This window comes from Cololabis saira, chromosome 2 (assembly GCF_033807715.1).
Source record: "Cololabis saira isolate AMF1-May2022 chromosome 2, fColSai1.1, whole genome shotgun sequence".
NCBI classification, from domain to species: domain Eukaryota; kingdom Metazoa; phylum Chordata; class Actinopteri; order Beloniformes; family Belonidae; genus Cololabis; species Cololabis saira.
Window position 1 is genome coordinate 30,786,961 of NC_084588.1, and position 24,887 is coordinate 30,811,847.

The 24,887-nt window shown below is 38.4% G+C and overlaps 2 protein-coding genes across 4 annotated transcripts; both read right to left on the bottom strand.

Moving 5' to 3' along the window:
- Positions 1-782: 782 nt before the first annotated feature.
- Positions 783-17,967, bottom strand: vat1l (vesicle amine transport 1-like). Of its 3 annotated transcripts, XM_061710485.1 has the most exons (10): positions 17,619-17,967; positions 16,519-16,648; positions 16,099-16,314; positions 15,724-15,866; positions 13,902-14,005; positions 11,110-11,165; positions 10,960-10,977; positions 10,783-10,824; positions 6,510-6,593; positions 783-2,581 (listed from the first exon to the last, which is right to left on the bottom strand). In XM_061710485.1, exons 1-10 carry the CDS (start codon positions 17,831-17,833, stop codon positions 2,483-2,485), a joined length of 1,107 nt encoding a protein of 368 aa, XP_061566469.1. In that variant the 5' UTR covers positions 17,834-17,967; the 3' UTR covers positions 783-2,482. The 3 variants fall into 3 exon arrangements, with proteins under 3 accessions (XP_061566469.1, XP_061566477.1, XP_061566462.1); XM_061710493.1 differs by lacking the exon at positions 10,783-10,824; XM_061710478.1 differs by having other exon boundaries at positions 10,783-10,977; positions 17,619-17,955.
- Positions 17,968-19,306: 1,339 nt separating this feature from the next.
- On the bottom strand, positions 19,307-24,814 carry bola3 (bolA family member 3). Its single transcript, XM_061710506.1, has 4 exons — positions 24,634-24,814; positions 24,396-24,519; positions 20,776-20,864; positions 19,307-19,924 (listed from the first exon to the last, which is right to left on the bottom strand). Exons 1-4 carry the CDS (start codon positions 24,700-24,702, stop codon positions 19,859-19,861), a joined length of 348 nt encoding a protein of 115 aa, XP_061566490.1. The 5' UTR covers positions 24,703-24,814; the 3' UTR covers positions 19,307-19,858.
- Positions 24,815-24,887: the final 73 nt, after the last annotated feature.

Sequence of the window (24,887 nt, forward strand, 5' to 3'; positions counted from 1 at the left end):
TGCCAATTTTAATAAAAAAGAAGAAAAAAAGTGAATTACCGGTAAATCTACTTTCACCCAACATTCAGTAGCTGTTAGTTAAAACTCCATTACAATTTTTGTGCCATTCAATACAGTACATACCTGTTTAGAGTAGACTCACGGCATTGTATCCAGGTTAAGTCCCAGTTCCAGCATGAAAACTGTTTGTGCAGTTTCAATGAAAGCTCTGTGAGGGGTGGTGTCTTTGCACTTGAAGGCAGAATTGAACCCAGGACTAGCACTAGACAGCCACTTCACAGATGAGCACATCTGGTTTCATGAATAATTAATGACACAACATGCTTCAAATAAAGTCATTTTTCTTGCACAGTTATCGCTAGTACATATGCTGGTTGCACCAGGCAATCACGGTTTTATAACAGATGTCATATCTCAGTCAGATTTGTTTAACTCTACAGTGTCAAAAATAAAATGTCTGTAAATAAAATCCTGGCTATTTGTTTTAAGTCGAGGGTACATCATGTAAAGTTTACTAGCAGTCTATGTCACATTTTGAATCTAATGAACACCAGGGCACATGCTCTGCATGAGGAAGCTGCAACATAACTTTGATGTAAACATTGATGAAGCAAATGTTTATCACGTATATACTGTAATCCTTCTTGTAATATTATATGAAAGAAGTGTTCTTAAGAAAGGATACAAAGGATACACAGTTGTCATGTTGTGAGGAAAAAAAATAAAAACACAATTGCAGCATACTTTGCAGATACATTTATTCAAGTAAACAGAACTGTTCTCAAAAAATATTACACAACAAAAACTGTGACAATAATACAGAACCACAGGTAAACCAAATTAAAAGGAATTTAGTCAATACACTAAAATGCTCAAAGTCATCACACACATTTAGCCTTTTCTTTTATATGAACATATAGGCTACAGGGACATTTCTCTCTCACACACACTCACCCACACCTAACAAGAAAGGCATCAACACTGAATCCATTTCCAAAGTGTCTCCACGGTTTCATCCAAATTTCCACGTTTGGAAATTAGTTTTAGCATTTTATAACTTACTTATAAAGCCTGTGGATTTGATTTTATTCAGCTTTTTTTAAATAAAATTAATTTCTTGAAATGCCATTGTTACAAAGCAATGTCTTGTTTAGTTTCTCTTCTAATTGAGGAAATACCTTTTGATGTTTGCTCTCAGTAAAATTGTGAATAACAATAGAAAACACAATGTATATGCAAGAATGACCAAGTAGTGAAAATGGGAAGCATGCTATGTGTCGTTACCGTGAAAACTAAAAGGATGGTGAATGTGCATCATTAGCAGCTAGACTTGTTATACTTCTGTAAAGTAATACACAGTGTTGCTCAAACCTTCATCGGCCTCTACACGGGAGCTCGCTGCAAAAAAATAACTCTCATGGCACTTTTGTTGAGGCACCAGCAAGTAAACAACTTTGGTCAGACGAGCAAAGCAGAAACTCCGCAAACCTTTCGGACTGACTACTTCAAGAAAACGGACCGCTGATTATCACACTTTCTCATGCATTTACTCAGTTTCCAAAACCGCTTGAAGTGTCTAAAATGTACGAATGTGTCGAGTGCGACTCAGCAACAAACCAGGCGCTGTTTTGTATTTGACTGTATTTGTGGGCCAGTTCAGCGAGGGATCCACCGACACGTCACACAAACAGCTCATGAGGCGCACAATCAACTCAACAGGTTTTGCACATCCATTTTCTTATCTATTTTTAAATTAAAATAAAACCATTTTCGTTGTTTGATGTAAGATCCAAAAGCTGAAGTGATCTGACTTCTTTAACACTCATTTGCTCAAAGGCACTGGTGATCCTGTAATCTCTTGAGGTTGGCAACAAAGAAAATATATCGTGCAGACATCTAGACACACACTCCTCTACCTCTCTGGGTTGGCACAATATTCACTCATTAAAAAAAAAAAAACCCAAAAAGCATTAAGACACTTGGGTCTTTCTCTCAAACTTATCTCAGTTGTTTTATTTTAAAACTGTCCTCACTAAAAACAGGTGGGAATTAAATTCCACTTCACTTGCATTCACCATCTATAACACACATGTGCTTCACTAAATCTATTTATGAGTGCTTACCATAAGAAGACAGCAGATCAAAGGGTTTAGATGCTCATTCGGTCGGTTTCTAATTCAGTAAACTGTTGGCAGATGCAGTTAACTATAAAGTACACGCAAACAAATTCACATTACATCAAAAATGCAGCAAAGACTGGCTTCAGACTGGGTCTTGCACTTGTCACCCGGGCGACAAACAGGTTGTTCTGTGTTTATCCTTTACCTATAGGGAATAGTTAATAGACAACGGGCACAAACATGTACTGCATACACGTACATTCAAGCATACAGCCCATGCAAACATACATACACACTCATAGGCGGCCATGCTCCTCTGTGGTGAATCTATGCAGCTTTTCCAGGTGTGCTCTGGGTTCCCTCTAATGGATGAAGGGCATCCGCTCCTTGCTGTCATTATCCCCCTCAGGCTCCTCTTCTTCCTCCCCTGCTTCACTGGTCTCCGTGCTGTCATTGGCCATCTAGTGGTGAAATTATTTCACCAATTATTAACTGTTTACTGAGCAGCTCATAGCAGCTCATACCGTTAACAAATGTGAGTAGGCACCTAATGGAACAATGAATATGTAAATGTACTTTCTGAACATGAGTAGCCGTGTTCTCGGGTCCGTACTTGCAGGTTGAGCAGTGTTGCTCTTTCACACAGGTAGTTTAGTGATCTACTGGGGGGGTTGGCTGTAACTGATTACTTTTGTTGGTGCATAATATGAAACCACCAACCAAAGGACAACAATGGGTGAAATCAAAACAAACACACTCATTTATTCTCTAATAGTTTTTTTTTCCATAGATAGATAGCTAGATAAGGCACTTTATTCATCCCAGCAGGAAAATTGTTTTGTCCAAACGGCAGACACATAACACATGCGTAACAGCTATATAGCTGCATAATACTACACAAAAAGGGGAGCATTATGTAGATTTTGTGAAATGGTAAATAAGACTTTAAAAAAAAAAAGAACAAATAAGTAATTGTTATTCAACAGTATATACAGTGGGTGGTGCAATTGTGTAATTATGTGACAGATGAAGAGAAATGTTTGAAAGAGCTGGGCAGTAATGTAGTGTGGAGGTGCGATCACCTCTCACACATGGGTGAATTACTATACAGAGTTATTGTTGATGGCAGGAATTATTTCCCGAGTCGTTCTTTGGGACAACAGAGCTTCAACAGTTTATTGGAAACAGGAGCTCCACTGCTCCTCCAGCGTGTCAAGCAGTGGATGGGGCAGATCAGGGGTGTCCAAAGTCGGTCCTCGAGGGCCGCAATCCTGCATGTTTGAGTTGTTTCCCTGCATCAACACACCTGATTCTAATTAACGGTCGTCACCACCTTGTCATCAAAGTCTGGATAGTTCTGTTGATGAACAAGCTCCTTGTATCACGGTTTGATAAAAAAAGGACACATCTAAAACATGCAGGACTGCGGCCCTCGAGGACCGACTTTGGATACCCCTGGGGTAGATTGTCCATGATGGACAGCAGTTTATCCAGAGACCTCCTTCTCTCTGACTGTCTCCAGTGTCTCCAGACTACAGCTGATCATTTTATTTCCAGCCTTGTGGATCATTGCCAGTGTCTAGTTGCATGCACTAAAGGATCGGAGCTTCTTCAGGAAGTAGAGTCTACTCATCCCTGTCTTATACAAAGTGTGCATAGTTTTGTATGCAGTGGAAGGGAAATGTGAGCTAAATAAGCAAGAAGGCTAAAATTTGCCTTCTTGTTGCTTCCTATTTTACATACTATTTCTTTTCATTCGAGGCATATGTAAAAAGTTTGTATTATTGTCCACACCATAGTTATTCACGATAGTCCACAGGTCCTGAAATCAGTAAAGTTATTTATAATTCATCTAACAGTCACTAACTATGATTTTATAATTACGGACATATTAAATTGATTTTATCTTGTGCACTGACACAAGTAACATTAATCCAGTCACTGATCCTCCTGCATACTGCTGTAAAAAGGAGGCGTTATAATATATAAGAGAATGAGCACATTTTACCTCTCGTGAGTTTGCTGTGTATCAATTTAGAAGCCATATAATGAAACTGAAATGAAATTGCTATATTTTACATTGAGCCAGTGTCCCGACACAAAGAAATGTCCCATTTATGCTTTTATGGCAGGATTTTACACTTATACAGTGGGGCAAAAAAGTATTTAGTCAGCCACCAATTGTGCAAGTTCTCCCACTTAAAAAGATGAGAGAGGCCTGTAATTTTCGTCATAGGATTTTTACCGAATCAATTGGTAAATTCCTCTGTAAAATAAGTATTTGGTCACCTACAAACAAGCAAGATTTCTGGCTTTCACAGACCTGTAACTTCTTCTTTAAGAGGCTCCTCTGTCCTCCACTCGTTACCTGTATTAATGGCACCTGTTTTAACTGGTTATCAGTATAAAAGACACCTGTCCACAACCTCAAACAGTCACACTCCAAACTCCACTATGGCCAAGACCACAGAGCTGTCAAAGGATGTGAGAAACAAAATTGCAGACCTGCACCAGGCTGGGAAGACTGAATCTGCAATAGGTAAGCAGCTTGGTGTGAGCTGGGACCAAAGTAACAAAGGAACCATCAGTAACACACTACGCCGCCAGGGACTCAAATCCTGCAGTGCCAGACGTGTCCCCCTACTTGAGCCACATGTCCAGGCCCCTTGAAGTTTGCAAGAGAGCATTTGGATGATGCAGAAGAGGGTTGGGAGAATGTTATATGGTCAGATGAAACCAAAATAGAACTTTTTGGTAGAAACACAACACTGTTTGAAGGAGAAAGAGGGCTGAGTTGCATCCAAAGAACACCACACCTACTGTGAAGCATGGGGGTGGAAACATCATGCTTTGGGGATGTTTTTCTGCAAAGGGACCAGGACGACTGATCCGTGTAAGGGAAAGAATGAATGAGGGGATGTATCATGAGATTTTGAGTGAAAACCTCCTTCCATCAGCAAGGGCATTGAAGATGAAACGTAGCTGGGTCTTTCAGCATGACAATGATCCCAAACACACCGCCCGGGGAAAGAAGGAGTGGCTTCGTAAGAAACATTTCAAGGTCCTGGAGTGGCCTAGCCAGTCTCCAGATCTCAACCCCATAGAAAATCTTTGGAGGGAGTTGAAAGTCCGTGTTGCCCAGCGACAGCCCCAAAACATCCCTGCTCTAGAGGAGATCATGGAGGAATGGGCCAAAATACCAGCAACAGTGTGAAAACCTTGTGAAGACTTACAGAAAACGTTTGACCTCTGTCATTGCCAACAAAGAGTATATAACAAAGTATTGAGACAAACTTTTGTTATTGACCAAATACTTACTATCCACTATAATATGAAAATTTGCTATTTTTGTCCCTGTCTTTTGTTTTTTTACTTTTGTATTGCTCGACGTCATTGTAAATGAACGCTCGCCCTCAATGATTTTCAAGTTTAAATAAAGATATATACAAATACATTCTTTAAAAATCAGACAATGTGATTTTCTGGATTTTTTTTTTTCATTTTGTATCTCATAGTTGAGATATAGCTGTGATGAAAATTACAGGCCTCTCTTATCTTTTTAAGTGGGAGAACTTGCACAACTGGTGTCTGACTAAATACTTTTTTCTCCACTGTATACCAACGCTACAACTTAAATAAACAGGTTTTCTGTATATTACTAAAGTTTGAAACAGTATGATTTCTTCTGATACAAAAACAATCACCTTTTCATTAGTAATCTAGTGTGTTATGTATACACATTTTGAGTCTTGACTACAGCTCTACTTGGGCTTTAACAGGCTATATATTTGATCACCTGTTTTGTGTAATGGTGAGATCGAGGTTGAAAGCGCTACAGTAACATATGAGAAAAATCTTGTCCAGTGGTTTCTTAGGCTCTAACAACCCGAATATTTGCTGCAGACATCCCAAACGTCAAATAAAACTCAAATTAGTGCTGAAAATCTACATTTTAAACTCATATTGAATGCTTTGATTCAAATAGAATGTAGTGACTCAACAGAAACATGAAAATGAGGTAACTTTCCCAGTATTCATGAATCCATGAGTGTCATAGTGGCAGGAACTCTCCTCAACTTGCTTTGATTGTGCATCCTGTGCAAGTTTATTGCCATTTTCTGCTCGTTTCCTCTTTGTCCCCTCACAAACATCCCTTGAATACTTGTCATTATTTATGTAATGGAGAAATAACTTGGAAGTTTTTAAATACCACTCCATGAAGTCCTATACATCAATACTTACCTAACCTGTCAGTTTTAGCAAAAAATGACTTGGGTAACTTATGTTGCTTGAATGTTTTGTAAAATAATATGTAACACACAGGAAGTACAGAAATGCATTGCCTATTGATGTGTGTGGAAAAAAAATACTTGAAAGTATTGTTTTTACCAGAGGGGTTGGAGACTTCTCAAAATCCAAAATGAGCTTTCCGATGTTTCCTCTGTCATGAATTCTCTGCATGGCCTCTTTTACCTGATAACAAACCAAAATATTAACTCTTTTTCAACAAAATATTATTACAGTGGGGTAGTCATAATATTAACGATAATATAAAAAATATTTTTGGGGTAATTAAGAAAAAATGACACTGGGTTGCACAATTTAAAGCAACACATTGTACTTTGTTTTTTTTTTCTTTAGGGGAGGCGTTGGTCGATGGTTGGGACTGCTAAAAGAGAATGAGTGGTACCCTCCCATGCTGTACAGAAACCATTCATATTTTAAAGTATAAATGAAAACAGCCAAACATTTTCAGTCTTATGCAGTGTTCTGCTTCAAGCACAAAAAATATTTGACTATGTGAAGCTCAGTGATTTTGTCAGCATAAACTTTTGAGCTGCGTTCTGCACAGATATATTTTGACTCAGCAAAAAGCTGTGGTAAAGACTGGACTCATTCCAGATACTGCCTAAAAGCCACATAAATTTACTCAAGCCAGTTTTTTGGGCTTGAACCTGAAATTCCAATTTAGTTACAAAATGTCATGGAAATATTTTTTTTAAATGACAAAATTTAGGACATGTTTAACATGACAAAGAATACAGCGAAAATCAACAAAGAAAAATATTAAACACTCAAACTGACAGACACATTTCTAGCATCAGTGTATCAGATGAAACACCTGACCACAGCCTCAAACCTCCCGTTGGAAGTTGTGTGACAGAATCTTTTGAGGTTGTCTGACATAGTCAGTTAACTATCAGCTCAATCCTACATTTGGATCACACTGCCAGTCAGGTATGATTGCTCTAAACAGGATCAACCACCCACTGGAGAACAACATCCCGGTACCGCAGTGATCACACAGCCGGGCTGAACTGGTCTTGCATTTGCATGAATGTTATGACTATTCAATCTTGATGCATATGTAGAGGCATAAGAGCTGCAAATTTGTGACATTGACAGCTGGGTTGGGGATTCATTCATAGATGGTGGGTTATGTTCTGCAATAATGAAATGGCATGCATTATATTATGCAATGGTAAAAACCTGCAGTACTATCACCCCTGACCACAAAGAGAGCTGCTGTGTTGACAAAAGAGAGAAGTTAAGAAAGGTAAGAGAAGAAAAGTTTGAAAGAAAAAATGTCCATATCAAAAACTAACCCATATCTTGTTTTCTCATAACAGTAAGATCTTCTCAGTCTGGGAGCATTTGGGGCACAAACTTTCAATACTTAAGAAAAAGCAGACGACAGGCCAAGAGCTAAATTAGGTCATAAACTTGTCCAGCACTTTGCTGATGTGTAGCAACTTTTCAGAAGAGAGGGGTAAGAGCTGACCGGACGTGGACTTTTTTTTTTTTCAATTTCATTTTTTAGTATGGCGAACAGCATTCACCTCAAAAACACAAAGCGACGACAAGTTGAAGCTGCAGGTGGTCGAAAAACTTTCCGTTGCACTCTGTCAGCCAAACGCATACTCCCCAATGTTTCGGCCCAGAAAGAAAGGTTGTCATGGTCAACTTGTACAGTACACTGATGCCCGAAGAGTTTTCCTTTCAGGCATGTTAACAAGTGAGGCAGGCTGTGCCCAGACACCACATCCCACGCCATCCTCCCCTCTAATGAGATTCTTCACGGGCAATGATTGTAGTGAATGACCTGAGCAATGTGCCAAAGTTTACTCACAACAATACATGGGAAGTTTCCCATGAGAAATATAATTCTGAGGAGAGCACTCATTTATTCAACGTCTTTTTCTCATTCCCTCCAACTGTAGTAAAAAAGATTTATAGGAAGCTTCTCGAGGTGTTTTACTACAGCCCCAGACCAGAAATGTAGAAATGCAGATCAGAAATGTAATCAAGAACAAAAAAAAGTTGTAATTTTTACATTTGAGTAACTTTAAAAAAAATATTTACAGAAAATTTGAACCCAAGATGCCTCTCTTTTTCTTAAAATCAACTCCATTTTGTTTAAGAATATACGACATATCATTCCTGCCTCTCGCCTGTAATGAGCTGGGATCGACTCCAGCAGAACCCTGTGACCCTGCAAAGGATAAAACGGGTATAGAAAATGGATGGATGGACGGACGGACGAGTGTATGGATGGACGAGTGGATTGATGTTTAACCGATAAATCAATTATTGCATTTCAGGCTTGCAACACATTTCCCCCTCCAAAAAAATGGGGCTGTAAAGGTTTTACCACCCTTTAATGCCGCCATTCATTTTCACAACTCTTAAAAGGTGTTTTGACATTGAGGACATCAAGCAATGAAGCATCCTACTGGTTATATTGTTCTTGTCTTAGTGCAAACATGTTTTATAGTGTGCAGCAGTGCAGAGTTGTTGGTGCAGCATTTTTCACATTTACCAATCATTCTCGGTTGGGCACAGCCCACGACTGCAGGCAGACCAACTCAGTATTCAAATCCTGTCATTCCTGAGGTTTGAAGAACATCAGAGAGCCTGACTGATAACAGTCTAGATGGGGCTTGTCATGTTTGGTCCGGAGCTCACGGCACTAGTTTCTTCAAAAAGTGTTTTTTGGAATATTGATTTATCTGACAGGAGTGTGATGTTTTCTCGTGTTATTGCTGTTTTTGCACAGCAGTTCCTCCAGGTTTGTTGAATCATTTAATGACATGACAAAGTGGAGGCCCTCTGGCAGAGACTATGCCGGAACTATAAGTCACCAAACTTGAAGATTAAGTGTGTGCCGTTTGACCAAAAAAAAAAAAAGCATGTCATAAAAGAAGACCCATATAAGCGCAATGACTTAAAAGAGACGCAATGTAAAAAATGGAGCCTGCATATGACCAGACAGAGAGGTCAGACAGAATTGGTCTCAAGAATGAGTCAATCATATTAATAAATCAGAATAAATGGGTGTTGTACTGCCTGAAAGTAGCATGAAGCTTTCCGGGAGGCTAAGAATCTATGTGGGACGTGAGATGCCGAGGATTTCTTTAACATGGTTGGGGTCCTTAGATGACTCAATTGGTACTACTTTATTCTAAGAACTTCTTTTCAATATGCTTACCAGCATCATGATAGTAATTGTACCATTTTTTAGGCTACATTTATCAGTGAGTGATGTCGACCTTAACGTTATGATCAGTTGGTCAGGGTGAGCAGATCCCTGGCGGAGCTGAGATCGTCATGGCCTACTTAAGTCACCGATTGAGTACTTTCCCATAGTTTTGTTCTGTTTTTTTCTTTTTTTAATCAAATTCTGTGATAAAAAAAAATCAGCTTCCACAAGTTCTGTAACAAACTGCAACCACTAATTATAAACTGCTTCCTGGACAAGTTAATCTGCCAATTAACTCGTCCAGGAGGCGGTTCGCAATGAGACTGCTGCCTCATAGAATGGCATCAGGAAAATACTGAGAAAGTTTTAAGGTTTGGGTGGATTTTGCGAGAAACACTGTCGAAATAGAGAACTATGTAAAAGTGGTCTGTGAGACGGTGTTAACTGCAAAAATGATAATTTCTTGAAACTACTCTCTGTAGCAATAACACTTTTAACCACATTGGAGCATATAAATGTGCCATATTGACAAAAGAGCCACTGACAACGCCACGCTAACCAAGCCAGCACATCTTGTAATACCTCTTTCTCCCACTAGAGGTACACGTGGCTGTGTCTCGCGACTGGGTCTGATATGTGATGTTTCTTGTGATAGCTGCGCTGCTCCCATGTGATCAGAACAGCTATTGTTGTATTAAGTGGCTTTAATGAGGCTAACTCCATAAAGACAAGCAACATAAGTGTGTTAATACCTTTTATGATTTCTTTTGTAAAAGAAAAAGCTAGAATTGTCCCAGAGGTCATACAAGTTAATTGAGAAAAGGTTGTTTTTTTTTCTCCACTAAGGCAAATATTGTAGATGATATGATTAGCATACCGGTAGTTAGTTAATACTTTCCTCGTGAATTGAATAACAATGTTTTTTAGGAAAATATGATGCAACAGATCTGTTGAGCTTCTTTTGATGTATAATAACTTTGGCACAGGAAGACGTGGTCTTCCCACCATCTATGAATGAACCCCCAACCCAGCTGTCAATGACTGAACACTGAAAAGTGCAGGTTACACGCTGGGATTTGTATTGTAAACAAGTGCTTCAAATAGTTTAAAATCTCTGCAAGCCTCTTGGATATTGTCACTACTTAGCTCATCTTCCACACTTTGCTCACCCCAGGCCCTTACCTCCTCCAGCGCCCACAGTGAATCCACCACAGGCTTGATCTTCTTCTCTTCATAAAGACACAAGAGTTTGTCCATCACCGATTTCACAAGACTACATCTTCCTTGCTTGAAGAGAAGATTGAGGAGCGAGAATCCAGCTATTACTTTGTTCTCCTCATAAAGTTTAATAGGATTCACCTTCTCCACCTGCCACCACTGGAGAACAAAACAAAGCAGAGAAACTCGTTAACCCTGAGCGGCTCATTTGCGTTAGTGCTTTATGCAATTCGCTGGGTTATTACAGGATACTGTTTCCTTCCAATATTGATGACAAACTGTCTGACTCACAGATTTTGCAAAGCTGAAGAAACTCTTTGTTTCCCCAGTTACCATGTTTGACGCGCCTGAAAAAACAGAAATAAAAGGACTGCTGAATGTCGGACAGAAATGACTGGTCAATAACAGGCTGCTGTGACGCAGGAAGCGTGAGACGGGGGGCGACTCAGACCCTTAAACCATGCTGCCGAAAAACAATCTGGGAAACAATAAATGAATTAACTTCAAGCTGATGCTGTTGCTTGATTCATTCTGTTAACTAATCTACAACCTTTATCCAAAAAATGTTACGAGTGTTTGGGAAATGTTAAAAAAAATGTGATTGTTAGATTTTATTTCTTTGCACACAGTATGAACCCAAGAAAGAAGTTAAAAGTCTGTTAATATTTAGCCATTCCTGTATTTCAGAAATAAAACAAATTCTCAAAAAGGCTGACTGTATGTGTTGACTACTACAGATGAATCCAAGGTCCACAATTCAAAACAACCAGGATGGCTGCAGAATTGTTCATAACACCTTGTTTTTTTTACTGCAAAAACCCACAACAGTCACTCAGTGGAGTTCCAACTCCACCGCAGGATGTCTATTATTGATACTAGTGTGGTTGTCTCCCTGCCTCAGTCCCACGCTTTGTTTCTCTGATTGGTTGTGGGCGTATCCAGAGGTGCCCAGAAACAGTTTCCTCAGAGTCCTCAGGAACTGCCCCCTGGAAATCAAAGTCAAAGAAGCAGACGGATTCTTTATAGCTCAGACGGAAAGAATTAGGATGGCTGGCCAGGCTATATGTCAACTGTTGTGGAAGAAAATGTCCTATTGACTACCTAGGCACGACTGTAAATAAGAACTTGATTTAGGATCGCATTTAATCTGGTCTATTCTCAGTCTGAGGCTTTTGGGGGGAAGTGACTCAGCTGATTGTACAGCCAGGAGCAGAATGACAGGAAAAAGACCTTGTGACAAGCTGAGATATTGGCTTTTAAGCTTTAAGAGTTTGATGTTGTATGTTTCTGGAAAAGATACCATGGACGCAGCAATGTTTGTTAGATGCAAAACATGGCCTTGGAAACATCTCATCTGCTAACAGGCTGGGCCTGCAATCTGATTATGGCTGATTCTCTGTCACGTGATGAAGACTGATAAGTGACTAGCATTTTATTAACCACATCACATCTAATATTTAATCATTTCTCTCACATCCATAAACTTTGCCTGGAAACCAATTAGCTCCAATCTATCAAACTGTACTTTATGCAGAAGCTTCATTCATCAATAACTGATTTAACTTCAAAGTGGGAATGTTTGGCAAGCATTACATTTATATTCACACATGCCCTTTTGAAAAAATAGTGTTAACCCTTTACTGCCTGATATAAGAAATAATACTCAGAAAATCCAATATCTTTTAAATTGGGAGTTTGTATTAGGTATTGAAATCGAAAACACCTCCAATTTTGATATTAAGAGTTTCAAAATAATATTTTTTTTGTATTTGTATTGTTATAAATATTTTGGGTCATTTTATGTATTTCTTGGATTCATTTGTTTTTTTAATCATATGAAAGGTTTTTTTCATATGGGGTGGTACAGAGGTCTCATAAATTCATCTATCAAATATGATATGATACATCTGGCATTATAGGGTTAAAACATTTTAAAAGCCTGATGTTGACCTTTTCTAGAGGCAGTGTTGACGTCTTTGGGATTTGAGGTATTTACGATGGACCATTGCAAGAAGGAAATGGTTATTTTATCAGAAAAAAATGCATTCCATTTCTTCTCCTTTTTTAGCGTGACAGCATTAATGCAGATACTGTAAGTACAACAGGGCTTTACATTAATGAGGCTGCCTCCAAGATTACATATTTTCCAAGGACATCCACGCATTAGTCAACAAGAGAACGGAAACAACATTCTGCAGACAACATGGTGACATGACTGAGAACGAGGCAGGTATGGGAACTTGATCACCTGCAGTCTCACTGCGAATTGAAGAACTAAAACAATCCCTCCGTGCCATTTCACGCTTTGAAGTGTGCTTGCAGGAAGAACGGACCCAAATAATACCGGATACGTTTCATCGTGCTACATCCTTGTAGTATTGTAAAAGCTTTACAGCTTCAAGCCTTTTGGATATGTTCCAGTCCTGCTAATGAAGAAACTGACGCATACGAAGAAAAAAAGAAAAACATATCCTCTGTTCATACTGTCTGCAAATAAGTTAAGTTTAAAAACCATTGTTATTTTTCCTCTATATTTGACATGAATCAAATTAGGGTGGAAGCTTTGAAAATCAATCCACTTCATTTACAGAGTCCTGGAATATGTCAACTAAGCTCATTACTTTGCAACCACTGCATCAGCTAACGCAGCATATGTATGCGACACTTAGAGTGCAACTTTACAATAAAGTTCCTGATACTGACATCTTCTTACCATTCCTGCAGGGAGAAAGTTACTTTAAGTTATAGAGACTTGAGCAGTGAAGCTTTATCAAAAGGTAATACAATCCACCAATAATCACCTCTAAAAGCTCTTCAATCCACACAAAAAAATATTATAATTTATACGTATTTAGTTATATAAAAATGGCAGTTTTCCATTTCACAGGGTGTCTTAAAGGGAGCTAGACCCATCAATGAAGCGTTTAAGTACATTTTCCAAAGTAAAATTATCTTTAACGTTTAAAAAAGACAAAGGAATTTGTAACAAACTGCATATTCTGTTATTTACACTTACAGAGCACCAAACAGAGGGGGAAAAAAGTCCCCAGAACACACAGCGATTGCTCTAGTATTGTCCGTACCGTAGAGGATGTAAGTTCCCAGCGGCTTCAGCAGACTCAGGCCTTTCCCCGTGTTTTCCCCACATAAGCAGTCCAACACGACGTCAACTCCATCGGGAGAAATCCTGTTAAATAAAGCAAATGTGAAGGTCACTGAAAAGCAAAGCTTCAAGCAGTAATGAGCGATGAGTGCCAAGCAATTCACAAGATCGCAGTCTCCAAGACAACTTACACTAATAACAACTGGAGCATTAGCGCTGCAGATATTTTGCAAAGCTCTGATATAAAAACTGTGTTTGTTAATTCAAGGCCTCCCAGTAGTCAAATTATAGATTTATTATTTTTTAACTCATAAATATGTGAGTGTTACAAAAGTCTAAAATACATTTGATATTTTTGGAGAGGATTCATCTAAAGTCTGAGGCAATTTCGATATGTAGAGAGAAGCATGAATTTTGATAAACAAAATTTTAAGAAGCCTTATGAGAAATCTTTCATTTTAGACTGGTTTTAATATTTTTTAAAGGCTTTTGACTAAACAAATATTGATTTGAAGACTTTACCTTCAGCAATGCGGAAAAAATATCTATAGTTCTTTCTTTCACATCCAAAATTAGCATCAGAGGTGTTTAATGGCTATCTGGTAATCACTTATTTGACTACATTTATATGGTCTACCGACGATGATGTGAAGATTTCTTCAATAAGGCAAGCCGTGATTTTAAACAATGGCAAACTACAATCCGGAAGAGAAAAACCTTGTTTATAAATTCATCCAGTAATTTAGACCATGGAGTTAGGGTTAGGGGCTGTTTTGTCTAATCATGGATTTGTAACACATGTACATTTACTCTGGGGTTGTTAACGTCAGAAAAACCTGCTGCACACAACCCACGTTTTCCTCCCGAGTCTGCCTACACTTTTCTTTTCCAGAGATTATTGATGTTTTCGTCTGCCCACAACATTCTACTTCGTTAGGCCAAAAGTTTGCACGCTGAAGTTATTGCACACAAAACAAGCCAGACAAAAAAGTTGGTCTTTATTAGACTCAAAAACAGAGAGGACATAAAAGAATGTAAGGCATGTCACGACATCAATTCCTTACTTTCTGCCTTGCAGCTCTGAGTACCTGCTTGGCTGGACAGCTTGGTGGTCTTGTGATTCCCATGGTTTTTGCCTTTTGTAAAAAGACTAATTTAACTGAACTTTGTGCTTGATCCTGAGAAGAATGTGTGGGCCAGAGATGAAAAGCATAGTAATCCACCACCACTGCTGATATGTAGGCAGAAAGCATGGAACGTCTGATGCTTTTGAAGCTTTCTGTGCTGCGTAGCATCATGTGATATAGCCATATAGTTTATGACTGAAAGATGATTTTAAAATTCTGCAAGAGCTCTGTTAAGCAAAGGATGATAGGACGACCGGCATGATTTCCAATAGAATTAAATCCAAACTTTAAAGCATAATTGTCGTGATACTGTAAGTGTAATCTGGTTGACAGCAAGCACACTGTCAGCAGAATATTTAGGGTATCACTGCTCAGCCACATACAGACCTCCACCCAACGCGATGCTGCTGCCCTCAGAGATGAGCCACGAGTTGCCATGGAAACCACTGACGCACAAGCCAAAATAAAGCAACCGGTTAACATCTGCATCCTCACACAGCCCTCTGCTGTGTCCACGTTATCACATTAGCTGCCACGTGGGCCAGGCTACAGCTACCTGATGATGCATGCAGTGTTGCTCAACAAGCAAATGCTGCCTGAATACATCGCAACAAAACCAAAACAGACTGTTGAACGTCATATAAGTTATGCTGAGGATGTTTGTGGTATGCTTACTTTTTGACTTCTTGTATATAGTCAACGTTTCTGTCAAAGAGGTGAGTCACTGAGTCTTTGATGGCTGCATGTTTGAAACAGGAGGCGATCCCAAAAACAGTTATATTAGGTACTGTGGAGCACAGCTGCGCCACGGCTTGACCCTGAAAAATAATAATAGCTGTTTTATCAGTGTCTGAGAGCACAGATGATAACTCTGAGTGCAATACACAAAGGAATAATGCTACATTAATACAATCCTCGACAGAAATGTAGGTGTATTATTTCTATGCTGCATTTACGGCATAACTGCTTTTAAGAGTAGTAGCAAGAGTTTGATGAATTGACTAAACTTTTTTGGGCTGCGTACTGGTGTTACATGTAATGTATACTTACTACACCACCTCCTGCTGAGTGGACCAACACTGACATCCCTTCACGCAGATTGGCAACTTCAAAGAGCATCATATAGGCTGCCACATAGTTCAGGGAAAATGCGGCTGCCTCTGCAAAACTCATTTCATCCGGCATCTTGTAGACAAAATCCGCTGGTGTGCAAACCACCTCTGCCCAGGCATTATAATTCACAAAAGCCATTACTCTGTCACCTATCTGAAAGAAACAAATCCATGTAGCAGCAAGGAAACACTAATGTGAAAACACTGAGAGACACTATGGTGAGATGATATTCATACACTAGGTTAACGCTAATGTAATCTTTGTTACAATCACATATCAAAGCATCACCTTTTGGTTTGTTGATGCAGGTTTTGTGCATCACAGACCACCACATAAAAGATCTGTAATTTCACTTACCTCAAATCCTGTTGTGTTTTCACCCACTGACTCCACTATTCCACAGCAATCGAATCCAGGGACCAGGGGGGTTTTGGGAGGATTATCAATAGTCCCCTGACGTACCATCAAATCCAAGAAATTCAATCCACTGCAACACAAAATAAGAAGGACCTCATTGTTTCTTGGCCTTAAATCCATCTGATTCAATATGTGAATGAAAAACCTTGCCTCTGAATTGTCTCTGGCCACTAGCAGCTATTTGGTACCACATATTTTCTAAGAGGCTTTAAAAGATAAAGTGAAAGCTCAGGGCTATTCTTTTCATTATTATCAGGAGTGAGTCACAGGCTAGACCTCTGTGGATTCAAGGCCAGATTCCACAAATATTCTGCATTGACTAAAACGGAGCGCACTTTAATCTCACTAATGTGCTTGCAAACACAGGCAGGCACTCTGCTGCAATCTGAAACTACAGGACTTGTGCTGCGTTCCATTTACCTCGGAAGTCGGAACTCGGATCTGGGATTGACGTCACAGCCGAGTTATCAGCGTTCCAGTTACAAAGTCGGAAAACAAGTTTGTAGTTCGCATATACCACATGAAAAATGTAAATTACACTATAGCAGCATATATATGCTGAACAATACTTGTATATGACTGATCTAGTGTGACCAAAACTAGAAAGAAGTGCTACGAATTTTTACAGAGCTCTCTTCTACTGTTTACAACCGGGGCAGCCATCTTGGAATGTGAACTCGGGGGTGGTGAAGACTCTCCCACTTTCCCAGTGGGAAATCCCACTTCGAGGAGCGTTCCAGTTGAAAAATCCGACTGGGAACTAGGAAATTCCCACTTCCGAGGACAAATGGAACGCGGCAGTTGTCTTGGTTTTGTAAACTGTGGCGTTATAAAAGATTTTTAAATAAAATAAAAAATAAAATAAATGACTGAATCTGGCTTTAAAATGCTGACATCAGTTTTGTTTGTTGAAAGCCAACAACCTCATGTGCTGAGAAAGACCTGTAGCTTCATGACTGCACATTTCTCGCTTGTACAGTAGATGCATCGCATCTGCAACTGAGTGCAGGTGTGAAACCTGTCAGTGTTCTCATACTTACCATGCTTTGACGCGGATCTTTACTTCCCCATCCTGAGGCTCGGGCATTGCCTTCTTGGTTACCCGGAGTTTGTTCAGACCTCCAAAACCTGCCAGCATCACCGCTCGCATTTCTTTGGCATTAGCAGGTGACTCCACGCTCCCCGTTTCTTTCCCGACGTGTTTGTCTATCATGTATTGGGTTTCCTCCGTCATATCTGCTCCTTCTTTAGCCATGTCGGAGAGCTGGTGTTTCTGCCTCTCGGCTGCTTCTGGGGGGTGATGTGGATGTGACAGGCGCCGTTATCCACAATGGAGACTGGAAAAATCACTCTGAGCCTTTATTCACACATGGAAAAGTCTGAAGTAGTGAAGTCCTGCGAGATACATATATATTCTCTAGAGATGGTACTGCTGATTCATTCAATGTGAGTTTAGTTTTGCATTAGGACAATATTTTAATTTTGTATTTTTTTTCTTTACTTGGAATGGGATACAGGTCGCCATCTGTTGGCGAAAATGGACCGTGAACTGATAAGTGCACCGGACGCATCATAAAGATGTGATAAAGTCGCAGAGAAAATCTGTTATTAATTTACAATATCTACAGTACAAAAAATAAAAATCACTTTACGTGTATCTTTAAATTTGACTCATTTTGATGATGCAGAGTTATATCTTACCTCCACTGAACAAAACGAAGCAGGAAGTCTAATATGCACTGTTGCCATGGTTACCGTTGTTTCCCTGAAGGTGGGCCTGAAAAATGGGTTCCGTTTTCAGCAGGGGCGTCAATTGGGTATGGCAAGGTATGGCAGCCGTCACACCTTGGCTTCAAGGGAAAATGTAAATGTTTGTTTTTTAAATACATTTATGGAATTACTATGTGACTATTTGTATTGATTATTCTATTACTTAATACATATGGAATAACTACAAATGCAAATCATAACAACATGATCGATTTCACTAGTTATTATACACTGCAAAAACTCAAAATCTTAACAAGAATATTTGTCTTATTTCTAGTTAAAATGTCTAATTTTTAGTCAAAAAAAATCTCATTACATTTAAGACAAGATTCAAAAACAACTATTTTCACCTGTTTCAAGTAGATTTTCACTTAAAATAAGTGGAAAAATCTGCCAGTGGAACAAGATTTTTTTGCTTGTAGAGAGAAGATAAGTCTTGTCCCACTGGCAGATTTTTCTACTTATTTCAAGTGAAAATGTACTTGAAACAAGTTAAAATGGTCAAATAAGTTATTTTTCTGGTGATGACTCTTGTTTTAAGTGTTTTTTGACTTAAAATTAGACATTTTAACTAGAAATAAGACAAATATTCCTGGTAAGATTTTGAGTTTTTGCAGTGAGCGAGACTGCATTTGAAAAAGTTCCAATTTTCTTGACCACACAGATCAGCTACATAGCAGACTTCTGTGATGAGTATTTGCTGGACGTGTTGATTGATACTCTAGTTAAGTTCTGTGACTCGTAACCTTGCCATACCTTAGCTTCGACTGAATTGATGCCACTGGTTTTCAGACCCACATTTAATTGGATTTTAGCTCATTTAGCTAGCTATAGGAACAAGGTGTTATAATAAACGTTGATCTATATACACAACAACATTTATTAGATTTTCACTATGAACATTTAATGCAATTACTATTTCAAAACTTCACAAAATGCACCCCAAACAACAAGGCAGTTTGTAAATAAAGCGTTTTTTAATTTCAGTTTTGTATTCTTCATGGAACAAAATCAGAAGACGTGTGCACAATCCAGTAACACATAGATTGTTGTAAGCAGCAATGGACAGTGTTTCATACATTTTTTTTCCCACCTTAATTCTAAAGCAAAGGTGTGTAGCTGTTCTAAACTATTCATAACATGACGTTTCCTGGATTTTCCAGCATCAATGTTGACCCTGAGAAGACCCCAGACAAGGACAAGCCCTACATCATCTACTGTACAACAAGTTATTCTGTCATTTTGTGCGTATCTCAGCATTCACTGGTTGTATATATTATCTTAAAAGTAGACGGTATCACATTAGTGTAACCTTACGTGAATTTCACGTTTCACACCGCTGAAGAGTAAGTGTCGGGAGATAGTTTCCCACTCCATTCTTGCCATGAGCACATAACAGTTCAGATAAAATTGAAATCACTGAATAACAACATCCATTTTGTCTTTTCAAATTGATATTCTGTGCATATGAAAGAAAAAAAAAGTTTAACGTTGAGAGTAGAATAACAGTTTACTCTTTTGGGACATCAGTGAAAATTCGCAATCCATGCATTCCTTGAATTTCATCCTTGAGTGCCTGTGGAAGACCAAAACAGCTAGTGAGTGAACTTCTGACAGGAAACATTTGAATTGAAAAGCAATGAAGTTAATCTTAAATATCTAATTACCATAGTATAACAAAAACATTTATTTCATGTATTATTAAATAAAAGGAAGACTAAAATAGCCTGAATTTTTTCAACAACTACCGTATAACCCAATTTAAGGAAGAAAAAAAAAGTGATTTGTAAAATGCAGATTAAAAGTGTTTGCATTTCATTTGAACGCCAACAAAAATAGAACATAACCAATAAATCAAATGCAAAAACTGTGACATACTTTCATTTTAAATTATATCCGCCTCTAAAATGTGATGCTTGGATAAAAGCGTCTGCTAAATGACAGTAGGAATAGTGTTGGGGAAGAGCAGCAGGCTGCCTTTACTGCTGGGTTATATCTTCTCCTCCCTTAACAATGCTGTAAGAACTTAAGAGCTGAAGAAATGAGTTACAATTTGAAAAATATATATTTTCCCATAACCACTTGATATAGGATTTTAGCATTACAGGCACTTTCACAGGACCTTTTATCAGGACTTTGGTAACACCCTCAGTTTGGCATTTGTAAAGCCAAGTCTTCAAGTGAAAAAATGTTGGCAGTCATCAGTTGACAGAGTAGCTGTCAGCTTAAATTGTGTTTAGATTGCATTATCTTACAAAGTATCAAATATTGATGGACCAAATTTGATTCTCAGTTCAAACACATTTTAAACTTGTTTTTTCAATCAAAACGAGTGATATACAAACAATTGCATTCTCTATTTGCTTCACATTTGAAAACAAATCATCTTGAAACTGAAACAGGGATTGCACTGGACCATGGACTTACCTGATTGACTAACTGATGCTGCTGAACAGCCCGTTTTCCTTTGAACTCATGGGACTCTATATGAATCTCATACATGGCCCCACAGCCACCTTAAAACAGCACAGGATAGCAAAAATTACATTGTTGCTTCTTCAGAGTACAAGTATTGTGCTTGAAACTTACAATGATTTCAAGATTCTAACAATCAATGATATTAGACAAAAGCCCTGTATATTGTTATAGCGTAAAGCACAACGGCACCCAACATCCCGTTGCGCGACTGAGGACATGATAACTTGTTGAGTGACCTGCATGTGTCTCAGAGTTTTGTAAATGTCCCATCATTAAACTGAAGCTCCGTTTCCATGATGTTGGCTTGTAAATGTTTCTGTGGCAGCACTGCTACAGATCTTATATTTCTATACAAAAAACAGAGCTCACTCATCATGTCATCATATTGGACCAAACATCCAATAAATGATTATATTAGTGCATTTTAGAGGGCTCCAAAAGCTCCAAAGCTCTTTGCATGTTTTCAACAGGAGCAAAAAATGTGAATCTTCTTTTTGATAATCTTTTGTTACCCAAGCATAGTTATGAAAACAAATTACACAAGGCTATAAACATAGAAATTATTTAAAAGCTCATTTAAATGCACGTGAGTAATTTCCATTTCTTACCATCAATTAACAATTAATAAAAGCACCTACAGTCAAAAGTCAAAGCTCGCATGAGCTTCTTATACCGCAACAAGGCCTCTTTCACCCATTCAGCAAAACATACACTCATCAAATTGTCCATCCTGCCCATATTTGATTATGGAGACACCATCTACAGGATGGCATCTCAATCCACCCTCAAGAAACTGGATACTCTTCACCACTCCGCCATCCGCTTTGCAACCTTCACCACTCACCACTGCGACTTATATAACCCGGTAGACTGGACATCCCTCCATACCAGACGGCTCCGTCACTGGCTCCTGCTCCTCTACAAAACCATACTTGGCGTAACACTTCTCTACCTCTCTTCCCTTTTACACCTGTCACACTCTGTCCTCAATCTGAGGTCCAGTAATTTCATTAAATTCCCCATCCCCAAAGCCCGTACAGTCTTTGGTCGCAGCACCTTCCAGTTTGCTGCAACTTATGACTGCAACACACTACAAAACACTCTCAAACTCTCTGCCCTCATATCACACTCTGTCTTCAAACAAAATCTGCAACAAATTACAATTGACTCTTGCACCTGTTGATTATGCCGACACGTCCCATAGTCTTAATGTTTTTCAATGTTATTGTACTTAGAAATAGAAAGCCTTTATTGTCATTATAATAATATAATGACATTAAGCAGCAGCTCAATAAAAGTGCCCACATGTAAAAGGCTATGTAGAAACAATTTATATTTATTGTACGTATTTATTGTACTGTTATTATGCAATTTTACATAACGTTGTTTTTTATTTCGAGCACTCCCCTTCCCCTCTCCCCTAAAAGTGCTATGCTCTCTTTCTTTCTAAAATAAGAATTTATTCTTAAATTGCTTGCCTGGGTAAATAAAGGTTGAAAAAAAAAAGTTGGCCCAAAGTGACTGAATTGAGAGTAGAACTGGAACACGCTACAAGAATAACACTTGCCTGTCCGATAAAAGCACAATAACACATATTGTTTGAATCCTAAAAAGATGTTAGTAGTAAGTAGGGTTACCACCCGTCGCTTGAAATACGGAATTGTTACGTAATTGGGAATTAAAAGTTGCGTTTCCTATTGAACCAATACGGACATATATTATGTTCTTATTTATTGATGTCATAATCTACAGGTGAAGGTCGGAAAATTTGAAGATATTGCAAAACTTCATTTGTAGTAAATTCAACTAAAAGATGAAACAAATATATTATTTCCCACTACATTCAAAGTGAGATATTTCAAGCCTCTATTTGTTATAATTTTGGTGATTATGGCTCACAGTTTATGAAACCCCCAAATAAAAAATCCCTATATTATGAAATCAATAAACAATTCAATCATCAAAATTATAACAAATAAAGGTTTAACACATCTTGCTTTGCATGTAATGAGACTATGTAATGTATTAGTTTCACCTTTTAAGTTGAATTATTGAAATAAATTAACTTTTACACCATGTTCTTCCCCTGTAGCTGAATTCTACATCTTGGCTGATGTGGACATACATACATACATACATAGGAGGCTATTTCAGTTGCTGGTATGGTTGGATGTCTGTACAGTCATGCAAGTTCAATGCTATTAAAGCACTTTAAACTTTAAACAAAGCATTTTGGCTTTTCATATAAAATAAATACATTTCTATGCAGTTTAGAAGTTTTGGGGATGTCCCTTTTTTTGGCGCCTGCACTGCTGAAATCGGGGCATCCCTTATTTCTATTTCTGAAAGATGGCAACCCTAGTAGTAACCGGAGGTGTCAAGTAACGAAGTACAAATACTTCGTTACCTTACTTAAGTAGAAATTTTGGTTATCTATACTTCACTGAGTGGAGTAATTATTTTTCAGACGACTTTTTACTTTTACTCCTTACATTTTCACGAAATTATCTGCACTTTTTACTCCGTACATTTTAAAAACAGCCTCATTACTCTATTTCATTTCGGCCTTTAAAAAAAAAAACTATCCAGTTAAATTGCTCCATCCGGATAGAGTGAATTTGGTTGTGGTTGTTTCAGATGTTCTGGTCCAGTTTTGTTTTTACATCCATTGCCCTCAGATTCCTGCAACTAAACTTGGATGTACATTCCAATAAAGGTTAGGATAAATGATAACATGCCTCTGAAGTTTGACTTTTTGCACCATTACAATACTTATAGGCAACTAGTCATCATATCTTGTGCTCTCTGAAGCACATGTTAATGCTCAATAGTACACATACAGGACTGTCTCAGAAAATTAGAATATTGTAATAAAGTTCTTTATTTATTTATTCTGTAAGGCAATTAAAAAAAACAGAAATGTCATACATTCTGGATTAATTACAAATCAACTGAAATATTGCAAGCCATTTATTATTTTAATATTGCTTATTATGGCTTACAGTTTAAGATTAAGATTCACAGAATATTCTAATTTTTTGAGATAGGATATTTGAGTTTTCTTAGCTGTAAGCCATGATCAGCAATATTAAAATAATAAAAGGCTTGCAATATTTCAGTTGATTTGTAAAGAATCCAGAATGTATGACATTTTTGTTTTTGTAATTGCATTACAGAAAACCACAATATTCAAATTTTCTGAGACAGTCCAGTATATGGTTCTTTAATATATTTGCATTATACTAAGATGCATTCATTCTCAATGGCTTTTGTCCTTAATGGCTTTTTTCCCCCTTACATTACTTTTACTTTTACACTTTAAGTAGTTTTGAAACCAGTACTTTTATACTTTTACTTGAGTAAAAAACTTGAGTTGATACTTCTACTTCTACAGGAGTATTTTTAAACTCTAGTATCTATACTTCTACCTGAGTAATGAATGTGAATACTTTTGACACCTGTAGTAGTAACTGTCCTCCAGTCCCATCCTTAGATAGATAGATACATCCTTAGATAACTGTCCCACTTGCTGCATCCACGTTATGAAAACTCGGTCACGTGACATTTACCTGATATGTCCACAACTTTGAGAGCTGAAGCTGAAGGAAACTTCTCCTTCAGCACGTTTGCGATGCGGACCTCCCCGTCAGTGGCCGTGGACAGACATCTCCGCACCTGAGCACAGTGGAGCACCTGAAGACGGAGAGGGGGGGAAGAAAGAACAAAGTAACGGTATTAGTGTGTTGTTGGGGAAAGTTAGCATGTGGCTACAAACAGACTGTGACGTGCTCGTCGATGGGCATGTACTTCATTACTGCGGAGAGCACGGACAGCACGGAGAGCAGTGCTGCTGCAGATGCGTTTACACGCCAACATCGTGGAGACGGAGCTTCGGTTCAGTGATGGGATATTTACAAGAGACGGAGACCCAAACAGGTCACTCAACAAGTCACCATGTCCTCACGCAACTTCCGCCCGGGACTGTGACGTCTACATCCGGGGCTTTAGGTTTCTATTATTATTTACAGGGGTGCAGATCCGATGTCAGGATTGGGGGAGAC